The sequence below is a fragment of the Rhinoderma darwinii genome, chromosome 9 (assembly GCF_050947455.1).
Source record: "Rhinoderma darwinii isolate aRhiDar2 chromosome 9, aRhiDar2.hap1, whole genome shotgun sequence".
Lineage (NCBI taxonomy): Eukaryota > Metazoa > Chordata > Amphibia > Anura > Rhinodermatidae > Rhinoderma > Rhinoderma darwinii.
This window is the reverse complement of record NC_134695.1, coordinates 14,450,937-14,470,460: the sequence shown is the minus strand read 5'-3', so window position 1 is coordinate 14,470,460 and position 19,524 is coordinate 14,450,937. Positions and strand designations below refer to the sequence as shown.

Below are 19,524 nucleotides of genomic sequence, written 5' to 3'. Positions count from 1 at the left end.
TTCCTCTCCTCTTTTCCTTTTTGCAGCCTATTTAGCCACAACTTAGATATAGATATGTACATCCTTATAGATCACTAACACGATCTAGGATTAAGCAGTCTTGCTTGTGTTTTTGTGTTGTGAGATGTTTGGAGTGGATGGGATGAGCGAAGAGAGGGGGTGGGTTGTTCATATGTTACCTCTTGTTTTCCGATCCAGCCGACCAATGAGGTGCGCATTCTGTCTGGGTGTGGCCGGTGGTGCGTCTGCCCCGTTCCTGCCTCCTTTAGTGCACTGCGCATGTCCAGAATTCCTGGTGCGCGTCAGGAACCCGGATGTAAGCTACAGCACTGGATGCCAGAAGTTAGGCATGCCTCGCTTCCAGACACGCCAGGGGATTTGCGCCGAGCACTCATTGGCGCGGTGTAAATCAATACACCCGTGACATACCCTATTTAGGGGCAATCACTGTTACAGGACACTATACAACCCCTGAGGAAGCACTTACCGCGAAATGCACGTTGGGGTTCTGCACATGGCATGCAGGTTTCTAGGACCATTGAGATGGGTAAGGTGCTGTTTTTCTCCTGATACTTTGGCTTCTCCGGTCTTTATATGGACTGTATTGTCCTGACTACAGGCACTTGCACTTTAAGGTATTGCCACTCTCAGGCTACTGCACTACCCACTCCTTACATCTCTAATATAGGGACTACAGTATACTTGCTATATTATATGGATGGTCTGTTACCCTGTTAAGCCATGTAAATATTTATAGAGTCTTCTCTTTTATATACCTTTTTTTAAATGTTTGTCTTATTTCTATGGCAATAAATTTGTTCTACTTTTATACATATGGCTCTGTACTCCTCTTTTCTTGTATGGTATTAGTTTTGGAGTGGCCCAACTATTGAGAAGGGAGGCATCAAATACGACTTTTGCCAGTTAATCAATAAACCAGGGTACCTCCCGAATTCATTGATAACGGAAACGGCCCTAGGAAGAGTGGCATTAGGATTAGCCATGAATGATACCATATCGTCTGCATAAAGCCCTATCCGGTCTTCTCTGGAACCTATTCTGATCCCCATATATGCAGAATGAAGCCTAATACGAATAGCCAGGGGTTCAATGGCCAATGCAAAAAGAAGTGGCGAAAGGAGACACCCCTGCCTCGTGCCCCTATGGAGGCAGAAGGAAGGGGACAGTACCCCGTTCACCAACACCTGTGCCCTAGGAGACCGATAAAGCAGGGATACCTATTTAATGAAACCTTCCCCAAATCCAAACCTGCGCAGCACTGCCAGGAAGTAAGGCCATTCAACCGAATCAAAAGCCTTGGCAGCATCTAGAGATGCCAGGGCCCAGTCCAGTTGCTCTCCCCAACCAATCTGCGACAACCTGCACCCGTCGAATATTCTCAGAGGTGGATTTGCCCGGGATAAAACCACACTGATCTGGATCAATAACCGCCTTTATCACAGTGCATAGCCTATTAGCTAGCATCTTGGTCAAAATCTTGTAATCTACTGTCAGCAGCGAAATCGGCCTATATGAGACACACTCTTCAGGCTTCTTCTCCGGTTTTAACAGAACGATTATGGTAGAGTCACATGGAATCCGGGAGAGCAGACCTACCATAACTGTGCTCAAACAAAGCCAACAATTGAGGAGCCAGCAACTCTCCATATTGTAAATATACTTCAAGGGGAATTCCGTTCGGCCCTGAAGCCTTCCCCTTAGACATAGATGCCATCCCTGCCAAAATTCCCTCCACTGTAAAAGGTGCATCCAACATCCCCACTTGTTCAGGTGTCAAAGTGGGGAAGGCAATTCCACCCAAATACATCTCCAACTCATCCAGTGCATAAACCACTCGAGAAGGGTACAGTTGATCATAAAATTGTGCGAATTGCGCAAGGATGTCCCCCGGGGATGTGCACATTCTATTGTCGGACCCAACTATACCCAGCACAGGAGGGGATCTAGAGCAACTTCTTACCACATGGGCAAGGATCTTACCAGATTGATTACCCAATTCAAAATGCTATTGCTTGCTAAAAAATAAACTACGTGAGGCTTTATCCTTCAACACCTGTAAGTAGTGTCTACCTAGGTCTAACCAAGCATTCCTATTGAGAGGTGAGGGATCGAAGACAAATGCCCCCTCTGCCTGCGCGCACCTACATGCCAAGTCTTCTTCCTGAAGGGCCGAAGCACGCTTAACATATGATATGGAAGATCGGAGACACCCCCTCAAATAGGCCTTGAGTGTAACCCACACCAGTGAGCTATCCCCCATTTGAGCAGGAGCCTCTATAAAAATTGACACTTGATCAGGTATTTGATCATTTTGCTGGATGAGCTGAAGCCAAAAAGGGATGAATCTTTCCCACCCCCCCTTCTGCCCGTCTGTCTTCTTTAGTGTCAGCAACACTGGGCTATGATCCGAAATTCCCCTTGGCAAGTGTGTAATAGATTATATTTTTGGTTCCCCTGCTGTCTTTCATGAAATAGTCTATTTTAGAAAGTGCATTATTTTGTGGTGTGTGACATGTAAACTCTCGAATTCCTTTGTGAGTCACTCTCCACAGATCAATCCACCCCAACTCCAGCATAAGTAGGCCTAGCCGAGACGAGCCCCCAAAGCCTCGCCCCAAAGTTCCCTGAAAACGGTCTATACCAGGGTCCATAAGCATGTTAAAATCCCACATCATGACAACACGTGAACCAGGATATGAGGACACGAATCGCATGGCCTCCTGAATTATACTCCAATGAGGCTGGCGTGTGTATTCAGAATCCTGATACTTCTGTCTCTTTTCTTTGAGATTTCCAGCAATGGAAACGAAATCTCGCGAGATTACGGAACTAAACGAGATTTTGTTTCCATTGCTGAAAATCTCAAAGAAAAAGAGTCAGAAGTATCAGGATTCTGAATACACATGACGTCCAGGCTGGATGGTCATGTGTATTAATTATCAGGACAGTAATGTTAGGGTTTGTGTATGTAGCTGCACATAGTGATATAACTATATCGCTAGTGCAGTGTAAATGAATGGAGAGGAGTGCATGATGCCGATTGGTCAGCGTCATGCACTCCTCTGTACAACGCCTACTTGGTCGAAAGTAAAAATACGCCCACTTGGGCATTAAGAAAGCTCATTAGCATAAACCAAAATCGCTCCTAACGTTGTGAAAATAGATAGTTTTTTAAAATAAAAAGCATTACTGTCACCTACATTACAGCGCCCATCTCCTTATGTAGGAGATAGGGCACTTACAATGTGGTGACAGAGCCTCTTTAACTTTAGTGAAGGACAAACAGCCACATTGCAGGTAGACTTTTGTGACCTGCTCAGAACTGGAAACAATGGATGTTTAAAATGTAATCTAAATAGGAGGAGAATCGGCAAAGTTAACAAGGTCAGGCAAATACATCTATGCTATACAAAACACACAAAGCTAGGAGTACCCCGAGGGGAGCCAAATGAGTTTAAGTCCTAAAATCAGATTGCATCAGGCTTCGAGTCTGTATTTTTCTGGTGGTCTACGATAAATAAGAATGTCGACTGGATTAATAATATTTATTACAAATCAGAGCGTTGTTAATTATACCGGAGATGCAGATCAGTTGGGACCTATATCTTTACTGACATGGCAAAATAGAATAGACTGGATAGGTTACTAGAAGAAAAAAGGGGGTGCTGGCAAAATGTTTGTATCTTCTGTTGTACTTTTATTTCCAATAATACAGCTCCTGACGGTAGTATTACCAAGGCATTGGAAGGACTCCATTCCCTGTCCGAAGGGCTTATGAAATACTCTGGAATAAATGACATCTTCACTAATTGGCTTGAAGGATGGTTTGGAAAATGGAGTAACCATTGGAGTAAGGCCCCATGCACACGACAGCAAAAACGGAGCCATTCACTTTCATTGAACACCCACACCTTTCCGTAGCATTACGGAAGGGTGTCAGTGCCGTGGAAATGTTCCGGGAATTATGGAACATGTCCGTTCTTTCGCATTTTGTGGGCCGTGCTCCCATACTTTGTATGGGAGCACGGCCCGGAAATGCGGCTGTCAGTCAGCGGCCGGCCGTGCCCGCAATCGCGGGCCGTGATTGCGGGCACGGTCGTGTGCATGGGGCCTAACTGAAATAGACTTTTTACGAGGGAGCTGTCAAATCTCCCTGCTCTCAGCTGACAGAGGTAGCTGAGGGCTGGGGGCGTCCCTGCTCAACCAGGTGAGATCGAGATTAGTATCGATCTCACCCGTTTAACCCTTCAGATGCGGTGCTGAATAGCGTGCACCGCATCTGAGTGGTTTTGGAGAGAGGGAGGGAGCTCCCTCTCATCCAACCGACACCCGACGAAAAGATCGAGTGTCTGTGTCTCCGATGGCAGCCGGGGGCTTAATAAAGGCCCCCAGGTCTGCCTGTAGTGAATGCCTGCTAGGTCATGCCGGAGGCACTGCACCAGAATAAAGTAAACAGAGCAGGGAGCTGTCAAATCTCCCTGCTATCAGCTGCCAGAGGCAGCAGAGGGCTGGGGCGTCCCTGCTCTGCCGGGTGAGATCAATATTAGTATCGATCTCGCCCGTTTAACCCTTCAGATGCTGTCCGCAATAGCGTGCACCGCATCCGAGTGGTTTTTGGAGAGAGGGAGGGAGCTCCCTCTCATCCCACTGACACCCGGCAATAAGATCGCCGACTGTCTGCGTCGCCAACGGCAGCCGGGGGCATAATAAAGGCCCCCAGGTCTGCCTGTAGCGAATGCCTGCTAGATCATGCCGCAGGCATGACCTAGCAGATGCCTGTCTGTGTTAAACGGACAGGCAGTAATACACTGCAATACAAAAGTATTGCAGTGTGTTAAAAATGCGATCGGATAATCGCATAGTGAAGTCCCCTAGTGGGACTAGTAAAAAAAAGTTTAATAAAAAGTGGGGAAAAAAAATGTGAAAAAAAAAAACAACGAAAAACCCACTTTTTTCCCCCTTACAAGCTGCTTTATTATTAACAAACAAAATAAAATAAAAAAGTTACACATATTCGGTATCGCCACGTCCGCAACGACCCAAACTATAAACTTATAACATCATTTAACCCGCACGGTGAACGTCGTAAAAAATAAAATAAAAAACCATGCAAAAATTTGTTTTCTTTGAATCCAGCCTTAAAAAAAAAAATGAGATAAAAAGTGAGTGATCAAAAAGTCGCATCTACTCCAAAATGGTACCGATAAAAACTACAAGTCGTCCTGCAAAAAAAAGCCCTCCTACAATTGCATCGGCGAAAAGATAAAAACTTTACGGCTCTTCAAATATGGAGACACAAAAACAAATAATTTTGAAAAAAAGTTTTCACCGTGTAAAAGTAGTAAAACATACAAAAACTATACAAATTTGGTATCGTTGCAATCGCAACAACTCACTGAATAAAGTTATTGTGTTAATTATACCACACGGTAAACTGTGTAAATTTAGGATGCAAAAAAGTGTGGCAAATGTGCTGGTTTTTTTCTATTCCCCCCTCCAAAAAAAGTTAATCAATAAATTCTATGTACCCCAAAATGGTGCTATTAAAAATTACAACTTGTCCCGCAAAAAACAAGACCTTATAGAGCCATGTCGACGCAAAAAAAAAAAAAAAAAAAAAAAAAAAGTGTATAGCTCTTTCAATGAGACCATGGAAAAACTTAAAACAATGGCTTGGTCATTAACGTCTAAAATATGCTGGTCATTAAGGGGTTAAACATGCTATTATAAACCCATTACTGTAAAAAGCAACTATTGACCCATCCAGCGCTGCCAACTACCGACCTGTCTCTAATCTCCCCTTCATCTCCAAACTCCTGGAACGCTCGCTCTACTCTCGCCTTATCCGCTATCTCAATTCTTGATCCCTTAAAATCTGGTTTCCGCCCTCTACACTCCACAGAGACCGTCTCAAACAATCTCTTGGCAGCTAAAGCGAACGGCAAATACTCTCTATTGATCCTTCTGGATCTCTCTGCAGCCTTTGACACTGTAGACCACAAACTCCTACTTAACATGCTCCACTCGATTGGCCTTAAAGGGAACCGGTCACCAGCATTTCAACTATTAAACCAGCAATACCAGATGGTAGTGGGTGAAAAATCATTTCTATATAACCTATAATTGTCTTAGTCGGCTCTGTAGCTTTAGTATTCATTTCTTTAGTGTTCCCACACTGTATGCTAATGAGCATAAAAGAGTTATATCTTCATTTGAAGAGAGTCATATCCTTCATTCCTCAAGTCTTTCCGAGTTTACCCCGCCTACTTACTTTTGATTGACCGCTCCACGCCTTTCCCCCAGCACACAATATCCCGCGCTTGTGCATTGATGTCCTCTTCTGGTGTGTGCACACAAAGGGACACTGAATTATTACGATAAAAGGCGCAAATAGTTTGCAGACCGTTATTTACAGTCGGAGGAGGAGTTTACGAGAGGGGATAACTGCAATGAACTATATATAGCAGCGGCCAGTGAGGAATAAGTAAAGTTCAATAGGTGAAATGCTGGTGACAGGTTTCCTTTAACCCCTTCCCGACATCTGACGTATCCATACGCCAAAGTCGGGTAGGGGGAAGTATGGAGCGGGCTCTCGCAGTGAGCTCGCTCCATACGATGCCGGTGTCGGTTGTATGTTATAGCCGACACTTCAGAGTAACTAGCGGCATCGCGCCCGAGCGCGATCCCGCTAGTTTAACTCAATACCGACCGCAGCATTAGTATTGCAGTATATAGTGCAAGCGATCTAACGATCGCTGGTTAAAAGTCACCTAGGGGGACTAATATAAAAAAAAAAAAAAAAAAAAAAAAAAAAAAAAGGAGTTAAAGGTTTTTTTTTTGTGTAAAAAAAAAAAATAAAAATATAAAAAACAAACAACGTTCAAAGAAACCCCCTTTTCCCATTTTCCCCCTTGAGCATAGTTAGAAAAAAAAAATACCCCCCCTTAATTGGTATCACCTCTTCCGTAAAAGTCTGAACTATTACAATATATCATTTAACCTGCACGGTGAACGCCGTAAAAAAAAAACAAAAAAAAAAACACAAACACAAATAACGCCAGACTCTTTATTTTTTGGTCACCTCATCTCCCACGAAAAAATGAAATAAAAAGTGATCAAACCGTCGCATGTACACCAAAATGGTATTAAAAACGACAGCTTAACCCGCAAAAAAATAGGCCCTCATACCACTTAATCGACAGAAAAATGTTAAAAAAAAAATGTTAAAAAAAAAACTTATGGCTCTCGGAATTTGGCGACGCAAAATAAATTCTTTTTTACACTTAGGTTTTTAAATGGTAAAAGTAGTAAAATATAGAAAAAATTCTATATATTTGGTATCGCCATAATCATATTGACCCAGAGAATAAAGTTAACATGTTTTAATTGCACAGTGAATTCCGTAAAAACGGCACGCAAAAAACCATGGAGTCGCCGCTGTTTTTTTCATTTTCTACCCCACAAATAATTTTTTTGCCCGTTTCCTAGTACATTATACGCCAAAATAAATGGTGCTACGAAAAACTACAACTCGTCCCGCAAAAATCAAGCCCTCATAGGACTATATTGACGGAAAAATAAAGATGTTATGGCTTCTGGAATGTGGGGAGGAAAAAACGAAAATGAAAATCTGAAAGTTTACGACGGGAAGGGGTTAAAGACACTGCTCTCGTGGTTTTCTTCCCATCTCTCAGACCGCTCAGTGTGTCATTTGCTGGTTCTACTATTAGACAAACCATCAGCAGATTTGGCTTCCAGTACCATCTCTACACTGATGACACCCAATTATTATGCTTCTTCCCATTACATCACACCCGCTCGAATACAAAACACCAGTGATTGTCTGTCTGCTGTCTCTAACATCATGTCCTCTCTATCTGTAACGGAGCTCCTTGTGTTCCCACCATCTACTAACCTACCTAAACCTGATGTCTTCACCTAAGTTTGTGGCATTACCATAACTCCCAGGCAGAACGTCCGCTGTCTTGGGGTTATTTTTGACTCAGATCTTTCCTTTATTCCTCACATCCAATCACTTTCATGCTGCGGTCACTTTCACCTTAGAAACATCTCCAGAATCCGCCCTTTACTTACTGTGGAAACAGTCCAAACACTCATTGTCACTGATTCACTCTCGTCTTGATTACTATAACTTTAAATTGCTACACCAACGCCTCTACCCTCTGGCAGTCACTGCACTGGCTGCCCATACTCTTCAGAATTAAATTTAAAGTTATTACTCTCACCCACAAAGCTCTCCACATATCGGTCTACCACCCTACCTTCGCTCTACGTTCTGCCAACGACCTCAGATTAACATCCGCCATAATCCAAACCTCCCACTCCCGTCTCAAAGATTTTTCTCGTGCTACACCAGTCCTCTGGAACGCACTATCCCAGACAGTCACATTAATTCCCAACATCCAGTTTTAAACGTGTCCTGACAACACATCTTTTTAGACAGGCCTATAACATTCCCTAATCTAACTCCTTTCCCAGGCCCCCCTTTTTACACTAGTCATGAGGCCCCTTCATTCAGCAGTATCCCCCACACCCCTTGCACCCTAATACACTTCATGTCTGTCATACACGGACACTGGCTGGTGACCGTCCCATGCAGCTATTGTGTACTACCCCATATGTATAAAAGATGGCTGGACCATTGTACTTAAGCATTTTACATTTTGTGTCCCCCTTATTTCCTCAGATTGTAAGCTCTTGCGAGCAGGGTCCTCACTCCTCTGGTTTGAATTGTAAATTAGTTTTGTCAATACGTAATGTCTGATATTGTCTGTACAATGTACCCCCAGAATTATAAAGTGCTGCAGAATTTTGGCACTACATAAAGAAAGATTACTACATTACACTAATGGGAGCCTTCTATCAATTTTGTATGAAAGCATAAAGTGCTAGCAGGCAATGTGCTAGACGTACGGGTAGTTTCTACTTTCATAAAATAGATACGTGGTAATATGTTTTTTTAAAAATTTATTTAGGCTGTGTGTATATCAAAAGTGTGGACAGTCTTCTGGCAGCAATAGGGTTAATAGCCTCAAGTTGCTTTTGGTTACATAGGATACCATAAGAACAAGTATCTGGTCACAAATCACACGGAATGCTTCTTAGCAAAAAAAGTCTATGACAATATTAAAGCCTTACTCTGCTACTCTCTGCCTACTCACAATCTTGGGCGAACAGTGTCATGTGCATCACTCATAGCAATATCTCCGTCATCATCATCCAATCTGGAACGAGGATTTGGTGGGTAGTTACCACGGTTCCGATACTTAGGAGGACCTTCACCATACATTTTGGCCCTAAAAGGGCCACGTCCTTTCCTCTTTTTCATGAAATGTCCTCCACCAAACCGGTCATCATGGTCTGGAGAAGAGAAGGAAAAAAAATAAAAAAATCAAGGTGAGTGAAAACAGAAAACAAGGATGGACTAAGGCCCCATATGCACACAACCATATTTTCCATTCGTAATTACAGACCCATTAATTTCTGATAGCACTATTTTTACAGATGGGTGCCTGTTCTATATTTTACGGATTATTTCTACAGAACAGGTCTTATTCTTGTCTGTAATTACGGCACTGACACTTCATAGAAGTCTATGGGCACTTTCATAATTATGGACGGCTATGGATGTACATCCGTAGCCATCCATAAACTAGGCGAAGCCAGGTTTGCAGATGTTGCACATCATTTGTGACTTTCTTTTTGAGAATCCGAAAATACAGAGGCACTGCGGACCGTATTTGTAGTGATCGTTCCATATACGCAGATAAGTTGTGGGTGACTACGGATCCGTATTTACAGACAGTATTTACGGATGGATGGAAATTCTGTCTTAAGGATGGGGCCCAAAGTATTGTACAACTTAAAGGCGTTTTACCATTTTGGGAAGTGATCGCATATTGCTAGGATATATCACCACATGCTAGAAACTCGCCGATCATGAGAATAAAAGAACCAACGGCCCCCTGACTTCATTCTAACAATAAGTCAGGCTGTTATACAAGGCAGTCTGCATTCAGTCAATGCATTGCAGACAGTACTCCTACAGTTGAACAGATGAGGAGGACACTACTATAAATTATTGCATCTGAGAGATGCTTCATTATGCAATGCTAGTTTCACTCATGGTTGCAAAACATTAAACGTGTAGTCATTACATGGGACGGCATGGAAAATTTGAAAACCAGTTTGCATGTATGACAAAACTAAAATAAACTAAAGCAATTAAGTCAACATGTCAAGACAGTCAGGCAGCTCTATTTTGGTTAAACAAAGCGTAACTTAACCATAGACCTGAAAGAGATAGGAAAGCTCGGTCACTGTACAGAAGGGGTGGGGGGGGGGGGGGATACAAAGATCGTAAATGTCATCTAACTGATAAACCACCAAAACACATAGAAACTGTGCAAGTGCTACAAGTATATGGCACCCCTAAAAATAATACACAATGAGACCTCATACCGCACCCAGGGCCCCCTGCCCACTATAACAGCTGCTACGAGGCCCGAGGCATGAGGGGGCACACGCCGCCCGGCACAACGTTTATGGGCCAGGTGGCACGGGCACCCTCATGCACGGTGTAGTCACTAGGATGGTGCCCAGTGCTAGCGATTGCGACATTCACTTGTATCTGCGTCCTATATACAGGGGGCACGGTTACTAATGGATCACTTATTGTGTCAAGCATTAAGGCATCATTATTGCCATCTGGGGCACTGTGCATTACGAGTTAGTTTAAAAAGGATGGGGTACAGGCGGGGAGGATGCTGGAAAAGGGAGAAACCAACATGTGTCAAATCCTGCAGAGACGAGTCGAGTTCGTGAACGACTAATCTGAGAAAACATCGCCTGTGAGTCACTCGATATAAAATGTGCTGTAATCACTTATATGGTCTGCAGAGCTCCTGTGTATAACTGCCATATACCACTCTATGGTGGTAATATTGGTCTTTAGTGTTATTTTATTCAGTAACAGTCTGGTGGTATTATTCAGTCACTATGTGGTTATTGTGTAGCGGCATTATTCAGTAACAGTACGGGGGTATTATTCAGTCACTGTGGTTATGGTATGGCGGCATTACTTGAACCTTATATTGTGTTATTATTGGTAATATTGGTCTTACAATAGTGGGTTGTGTTCAGTAACAGTATGCAGGTAATATTTCATCTGGTATAATTTAATAACTGTATATGTATATAGATCATTTGTGTGTGTAAGAGGGGAGGGCATAGGTTTTGGGGCTTACAACACTCCTGTACGTGCTAGAAATAAGCGATGCAGTTATGAATACATGGCTTCACTTCTCTTTTGTACGTCGCAGAAATTTATTAATGTGGCATATTTCTAACAAAATAACCTTTTACCACGTCTCCCCTATATCATGTGGAAATGTAATAAGAATTTGAAGAAAACATATACCATAGTGTGTGAAATAATACCCATTATTTCCTCCTTCAAAAAATTTGTGGTCAGCATGCTAACTACATCACTAGATATATACCTTTAGGGGGTCTGGTTTTTAAAATGGGGTCATTTATGGGTATTTTTTATTTTTTTTGCTCAGGCAGCTCAATGCCTCTAAATACATGATATGGGGCCTAAAATTTATTCGATTGTGCCCTGAAAGCCAAAGGGTGCTCCCTCTCTTTTTGGCCCAGCCACACATCTAGTAACAAGATCAAGGCCACAATGGGGGTATTTAACACAGGCGAAACAGGGTGATAGATTTTCGGGTGTGTTTCTTCATGCTCATGTACGCTTTACAATGACACATTTGTGGAAAAATTGGATTTTTTTTTTCCTTTCCACCTGATTTGCATTAAATTTAGCAAAAAACTGGTCAAAATGCTCACTACACCCTTAAATACCTGAACCCCTTCCCGCTCCTGGACGTACTATTAGGTCAAGAAGGGGGCACCCAGTACTTCTGGAAGCGAGGCCACACACATTGTACCAGACCAACACTTTCCAGGAGAAGTTACCCAAACTGGAAAGTCAAAAGAGGTGCAAAGTCTACTATCAGAGGGGGATAGGACACAATAGATCAATGTGACACGTGTCCTGAAAAAACAGGGCTCTGTATGATAGAGTTTAAAAATCTAAGGGAACTATGATAAATTTTAAATCTACCCTGATGCAGCTTATCCTCCTCGTCTTTCCCTTCTGAGCCCTGCTGCGTGCCCTGGCAGCTGATAACAGCCACTTGTAGGGTATTTTCTCGTACCCAGGAGAACCCACATTAGTTTATGGGGTGTATATCTCCGGTGGCGCATGCTGGGCACAATATATTGGACATTGAAATGGCATATATGTATAGAAAATTTCAAATCTCACTCTGCACCATCTGCTGCACATTACATTTTAGACAATACCTGTGGGATCAAAATGCTCACTACACCTCTAGATGAATGCCTTAAGGGGTGTAGTTTCCAAAATGGGGTCACTTCTGGTTGTTTTCCATCGCTTTCATACCTCTCTGGGGCTCTGCAAATGCGACATGGCACATAAAAAAACAATACAGCAAAATCTGGACTCCAAAGAACACAACGCTCGTTTCCTTCTGAGCCCTCCCATGGGCCCAAACAGCAGTTTATCACCACGAATGGGGTATTGCCACACTGACAAATTGGGCAACAAAATGGGGTATTTTATTTCTTGTGAAAGTAAGAAATTTTTGATCAATAATGACATCTTATTGGAAAAAATGACATTTTTGTAATTTCACAGCCCAATTCAAATACGTGCTGTGAAAAAACTGTGTGGTCAAAATGGTAACAACCATACATTAAGGGTTGTAGTTTCCAAAATGGGGTCACTTTTGGGGTATCCCTACTGTTTTGGCACCTCAACAGCTCTCCAAACCTGGCATGCTGCCTAAAATATATTCTAATAAAAAAAAAAAGAGGCCCCAAAATGTACTAGGTGCTTCTTTGCTTCTGGGGCTTGTGTTTTAGTCAACGAGCGCACTATAGCCACATGTGGGAAATTTCTAAAAACTGCAGAATCTGGACAATACATATTTAGTAGTGTTTCTCTGGTAAAACCTTCTGTATTACAGAAAAAATTTAATAAAATTGAAATTCAGCAAGAAAAATGAAATTTGCACATTTCACCTCCACTTTGCTTTAATTCCTGTGAAATGCCTAAGTGTTTAAAAAAAACAACTTCTAAATGCTGTTTTGAATACTTTGAGGGGGTCTAGTTTTTAAAATGGGGTGTTTTATGGGGGTTTCTAATACATAGGCCCCTCAAAGCCACTTCGGAACTGAACAGGTACCTTCAAAAAAAAAAAAAAAAAAGGCTTTTGAAATTCTTAAAAATATGAGAAATTGCGGTTTATGTTCTAAGCCTTGCAAAAAATGATGCCAATCTAAAGTACACATATGGGAAATGTGAGCTAGTAACTATTTTGGGTAAGTATGATCTTCTATTTTTTTTACCCGTTGATTTATATGGTGATCGGTAGTCACTGTCCCTGGTGCTGAACGAGTTACTGCCGATCAGTTAAAGAGGCTCTGTCACCAGATTTTGCAACCCCTATCTGCTATTGCAGCAGATAGGCGCTGCAATGTAGATTACAGTAACGTTTTTATTTTTAAAAAACGAGCATTTTTGGCCAAGTTATGACCATTTTTGTATTTATGCAAATGAGGCTTGCAAAAGTCCAAGTGGGCGTGTTTAACCCCTTCCCGCGATTGGGCGTAACTGTACGTCCAGAATGCAAGTGATTTCCCGCATTCGGGCGTACAGTTACGCCCAAGCTTCAAACTGTCACCATGTCAACAGTCATAGACAGTTGCCGAGCAGGACTCGCGGGCACAGGACCAATCAGAGTGGTCCCGTGCCGGAACGAGCTGTGATTGGCCAGTCAGTACTGACAGGCCAATCACAGCGCAGGAGCAGTGTTTTGCCGGCATCTCCGTCTCTGACAAGCTCATTCCTGTCAGAGAGCTTGTCAGAGACGGAGACAAGAAGAAATACGGTGTTAAAGTAAAAAAAAGAACAAAAAAAACCCAGCGATCTGCCCCTTTGTGTATCTACCCAATAAAAGAGGCCGGTACGGCATAAAGCTATACAAGCTGTGCGAAAGTGCCACCGGTTACACCTACTCCTTTAGGGTCTATGAGGGAAAAGACTCCCATATAGATCCCCCAGAATGCCCCCCTTTCCTTGGAATTAGTGGAAAGATCGTATGGGATCTTATCCATCCTTTACTTGGGAAAGGATATCATCTTTATCTGGACAACTTTTATAACAGTGTCCGTTACTAAAAGTTCTCTCGTCCAGATCCACCTTGGCGTGCGGAACAATCCGCAAAAATCAGAAGGGCCTCCCCAAAACATTGCTGGGTCAGATCCTAAAATTAGGAGAGAGCAAAGCTTTCTGCAGCGACGATCTGCTCCTCCTAAAGTATAAGGATAAAAGGGACGTCCTTATACTGACCAGCATACACGACAGCAGAGGCAGCCTAGTCCCTGTACGTGGATCCACTTCCCAAGTCCCAAAACCATATTGTGTACAGGAGTACAAATATATAGGTGGCGTTGACCTGTCCGACCAGGTTATAAAACCATACAGCGCCATGCGCAAGACCACAGTATGGTATAAGAAGCTGTCTGTGCATCTTACACAGATGGCTTTATACAACGCCTTTGTCCTCTACAGATATGCCAGCAGTGGAGATACGTTCCTGCAATTTCAGGAAAAGGTCAAGTCCCTGATATTTGGTGACCAGGAAGGAGAGGGCAGTTCATCTGGCTGTTCCGTCAGTAGGATAATTCCTGGCCAGCATCTCCCCACAGAAATCCCCCCCACTGAAAAAAACAGAAGCCCCCAAAAAAATGCTGTGTGTGTGCCAAGCGAGGCATTCGTAAGGACACCACTTACCATTGTGAGACGTGTCCCACAATTCCCGGCCTGTGCATGAAACAATGTTTCAAAATTTATCATACCTCCTTGGATTTTTAATTTATTTATTCTTTATTCACCTTTTCTGTCACCCAAATATTCTCACTATACCAAGGACCCGAGGGAGTGTCTGTCTCATCCAGGTTGCAAATCTGGGTGAGAGGAATAACTCCAGATGAAATTGGTTGTCTCAGCAAATTTTTTTTTGCTGAGGCCTTTGATTTATTTTTTGGGCTGGATTTTATGGAATAGTGGCTAGGTTGGTAGTGGGACCTGCCATTCCCTCTCCCTCCATTGCGGGTTTTCCAGGTTGTCCTCCTTATTTACTAAAATTAAAGTATTTCTTATTATAACCCTAGTTGAATAATTAGAGGGTTGTCACTTCACAATTTAAAAATTCTCACTATACCCCTAGATGAATACCTTGAAAGGTGTTACATTACAATCTAAATCTTCTCACTATACCGCTAGATGAATTCTTTGAGGGGTTTAGTTTCCTAAATGGGGTCACTTTTCTGGGTTTCTAATGTTTTGACAGCCCAGATCCTCTGTTTTCATGACACAGGGCAGTAAATGCCATCGTACTAGGCCTCAGATGTTGCATGGTGCTGTTTACATTCTGAGCCCCGCCACGTGCTCAAACAGCAGTTTATCTCCACAAATGGGGTATTGACGTATTCAGGAGAAATTGCGTAACAAACTGTGGGTGCTGTTTCTCCTTTAACCCCTTGTGAAAATTATGAATTTGGGGCTAAAGCAACATTTTCTTTGAAAAAAATCTAAATTTTATTATTTTACTGCCCAGTGTATGACACACCTGTGGGGTCAAACTGCTCACTACACCACATGAAAAATTCCTTGAGGGGTGTAGTTTCCCAAATGGAGTCACTTTTTGGGGGTTTCCACTGCACTGGTACCTTTACAAATGCGACATGGTGCAGAGAAATCAATCCAACGCTCCAAAAGCGAAATGGCGTGCCTTCCCTTCCGAGTCCTGACGCTTGCCCAAACAGCAGTTTATGACCACGTTTGGTATTTCCGTACTCTGGAGAAGTTGCTTTACAAATGTTGGGGTGCTTTTCCTCATTTATTTGTTGAAAAAAATAACAATTTTGAGGTAAAGCTACATCTTATTGGAAAATAATGTAATTTTTCATTTTCACTTCCCAATTCTAATGAAATCTATGAAACACCTGTGGGGTCAAAATGCTCACTACACCCCTAGATGAATTCCTCAAGGGGTGTAGTTTCCTAAATGGAGTCACTTTTGGGGGGTTTCCTTTGTTTCGACACCACAAGACCTCTTCTAACCTGACATGGTGCCTGAAATATAATTAAAGAAAAGGAAGGCCCAAAAATCCACTAGGTACTCCTTTGATTCTGGGGCTTTTGTTTCAGTCCATTACCGCATGAGGGCCGCATGTGGGATATTTCTAAAAACTTCAGAATCAGGGCAATAAATATTCAGTTGTGTTTCTCTGGTAAAAACCTTCAGTATTACAGTAAAAATGGATTAAAATGGAAATATAATTTTTTTCCGGGGAAAAAAAAAATAAAACTTTGAGATTTCGAATTTTCACAAGGAATAAAAAGGAGAAAGCACCAAGATTTGTAAAGAAATTTCTCCAGATTACGGAAATACCCCCCCATATGTGGTAATAAACTGCTACCATTTGGATTTTGGAGCGCAGATTTTGCTGGATTGGTTTTCAGTGCCATGTCACGTTTGCAACGCCCTGGAGGGACCTAAACAGTGGAAACCCCCCAAAAGTGACCCCATTTTGGAAACTATACCCCTCAAGGAATTTTTCTAGTGGTATAGTTAGCATTTTGACCCCACAGGTTTTTTTGCTGAATTTATTGGAATTAGTCTGTGAAAATGAAAAGACTTTTTTTTCTGAAAAACAGAATTTTCAAATTTTTATAAGGAATAAAGGAGAAAAAGCACCTCAACATTTGTAAAGCAATTTCTCCTGATTAAGGTAATACCCCATATGTGGTTGTAAACAGCTATTTGGATATACGCCAAGGGTTTAAACAGAAAAAGCACAATTTCGTTTTTGGAGTGGAGATTTTACAAAATTTGTTTTTGACGCCATGTTGCATTGCGCTGAGGTACCAGTACAGTGAAAACTCCCGAGAAGTGACCCCATTTAGGAAACTACAACCCTCAAGGAATTCATCTAGAAGTGTAGTGAGCATTTTGACCCCAAAGGTTTTGCAGAAATTAGTGCACAGTAGATGTTGCAGATTGAAAATTGCCATTTTCCACAGATATGCTATTTCAGTGCCCAATGTGTTGTGCCCAGCTTGTACCACTGGAGACACACAGCCCATAAATTGTTAAGTGGGTTCTCCAGAGTACAGTAATACCCCATATGTGGTCATAAACTGCTGTTTGGGCACACTGCCAGGCCCAGAAGGAGCGCAGATTTTGCTTGGTAGTAGTTTTGCTTAGTGTTTTACTGGTGTTTCAGTTTATAATGTGGGGGTATGTGTCAGCCGGGCGGAAAACATCGGGGTATATGTCAGCCGGGCGGAGTACATCGGGGTATATGTCAGCCGGGCGGAGTACATCGGGGTATATGTCAGCCGGGCGGAGTGCAACAGGCCATAATAGGATGATGTAATAATGCGGTGAATGAATAATAAAATTAATTATCCATGGATAGTGACGTACGCTTTGAACCAATCCTTCATGCACAGGCCGGACTTTTGGGTGTAGGAGTCGCACTTCTAAAGGGTGTCCGTGGTATTGTACAAAATATCTGCACTCCAGCATTGCCTAATCTTTTACTTCTTCACTAGCCCCATATGTAGCACAGACCCCAAAATGTCATAGTTTCCGCTGCATTTACAGGGTCTACCAGTGGGGGCTGCAAAGGATGACATGGGGTTTTAGGTGAAGAACTGCTGCACATATAAATTAGTCTGGGCCGTCGTTTTGCATTATTACGTTCCAAGAGTCATAACATTATTTTTCCGTTGACTAGCTGGGCGAGTGCTTTATTTTCATGGGACGAGCTGTAGTTTTTATTAGTATCATTTTGGGCTACATGTGATAATTGAGTCCGTTTTTATAAAAAATTTTGGGAGGTGAGGAGACCCAAAAAAAACAGTCTCGCGGTTCTTTTTATAAATTTTTAACGGCGTTCTCTGTGCAGTATAAAACATGTTTACTTTATTCTGCGGTTTGATATGATTATGGCAATACCACATTTATATTGTTTTTATATGTTTTACACAATAAAAACACTTTTCTAAATAAAATGTTTTAGTGTCACCATATCCTGAGAGCCATAACATTATTTTTTTATTGACAGAACTGTGTTAGGGCTTGTTTTTTTGCATGATAAACACTAGTTTTTATTGGTACCATGTTTGGGTACGTTCAACTTTTTGATCACTTTTTATTCAATTTTTTTTGGAAACAACGTGACCAAAGAAGGAAATTCTGTCGTGTTTTATTGTATTTTTTTTTTTTACTGAGTTCACCGTGTGGGATAAATGTGATATTTTTATAGGTCAGGCCGATACGAATGCGGCGATACTTGTTAGGTCTAGTTTTTGTCTTTTTTTTCTAATTATAAAAGGGCTTGATCAGGGAAACAAGAAGATTGTTTTTTATTACATAAAACTTCTATTTACCTGAAAAACGCTTTTTTTCACTTTTTATTTTACACTTACTAAGGAACATGAAGATCTGATCTTCGGATCCCCTGTACAATACACTGCACTACTCGGACAGGACCTAATAGGCTCCTCCCGTACCTGGCAACAAGGAAGCCGTTGCTAGGCTATTGACAGCGGCATTTGAGGGGTTAAACTGCGGCCATCGAAGAGAACTGTGATTGCCGCCGTTGCAGCGGGATGTCAGCTGTATATTTCACCCGAGACCCGCCGAAGATGAAGCGCGCACAGCTCCTGTGCCCATTTCATCCTCAGGAAAGGACTGTACGTGCAAAAAGCACACAAAAAAAACGATAGCGAAACATGTCGGGGGGGGGGGGGGGTGCTTTAGTGTCTTTTTTTAATATCTTTTCAGGCCAGCAACTCAACTATAACTGTCAGCGGTAGCACCTACGACTGCCGCTGGTTCATTACACTTGTGCTTTCGTGCACTTGCCTTTCACGTATCTTCTCTACGTTTCTCCATATACTAATCTTTGCTGGCCTGCCGTGGCTACTTTTAAATTACATGTTGTACGTCTCATTATTGTCCTTTTAATTAGATTAAATAAAAAGTTACATTTTATTTTCTCACACACTATGAAAGCTGGTTTTTTTTTTTGTGCTTTTTGCACATAGTCCATTCTTCAATGTTTATTGCCCGCCAGCTATCAGGGTCACTTTAGAGCAGGGGTCTCAAACTCGGCCGGGTAAGTGGGCCGCATATAGAAAAAATGCGAAGTGGTCGGGCCGCATTATTTTCAAATTTGATACAATACAAAATTATTGTTAATTAGTTATTTGAACTACTATAATAATACCTCTAGGTTTAAAATTTGAGAGATTTCTCCACGTGCTTATTTCAACAATCCAGCTTTCCAGTTTAAGTGTCGCTAAATGCAGTC

General features: G+C 42.1%; 1 protein-coding gene across 2 annotated transcripts in view; it reads right to left on the bottom strand.

The window, feature by feature from the left end:
- Positions 1-19,524, bottom strand: part of NXF1 (nuclear RNA export factor 1) — a 125,721-nt gene that overhangs the window by 84,810 nt on the left and 21,387 nt on the right. The window contains exons 1-2 of one of the 2 annotated variants that reach the window (XM_075837299.1): positions 12,415-12,472; positions 9,204-9,402 (exon numbers count right to left, since the gene is read on the bottom strand). In XM_075837299.1, the coding sequence (XP_075693414.1) occupies positions 9,204-9,370 (167 nt within the window). In that variant the 5' untranslated portion in view covers positions 9,371-9,402; positions 12,415-12,472. Of the gene's footprint in view, positions 1-9,203; positions 9,403-12,414; positions 12,473-19,524 lie in introns of those variants that run through there. The other variant, XM_075837298.1, reaches the window with a different exon arrangement.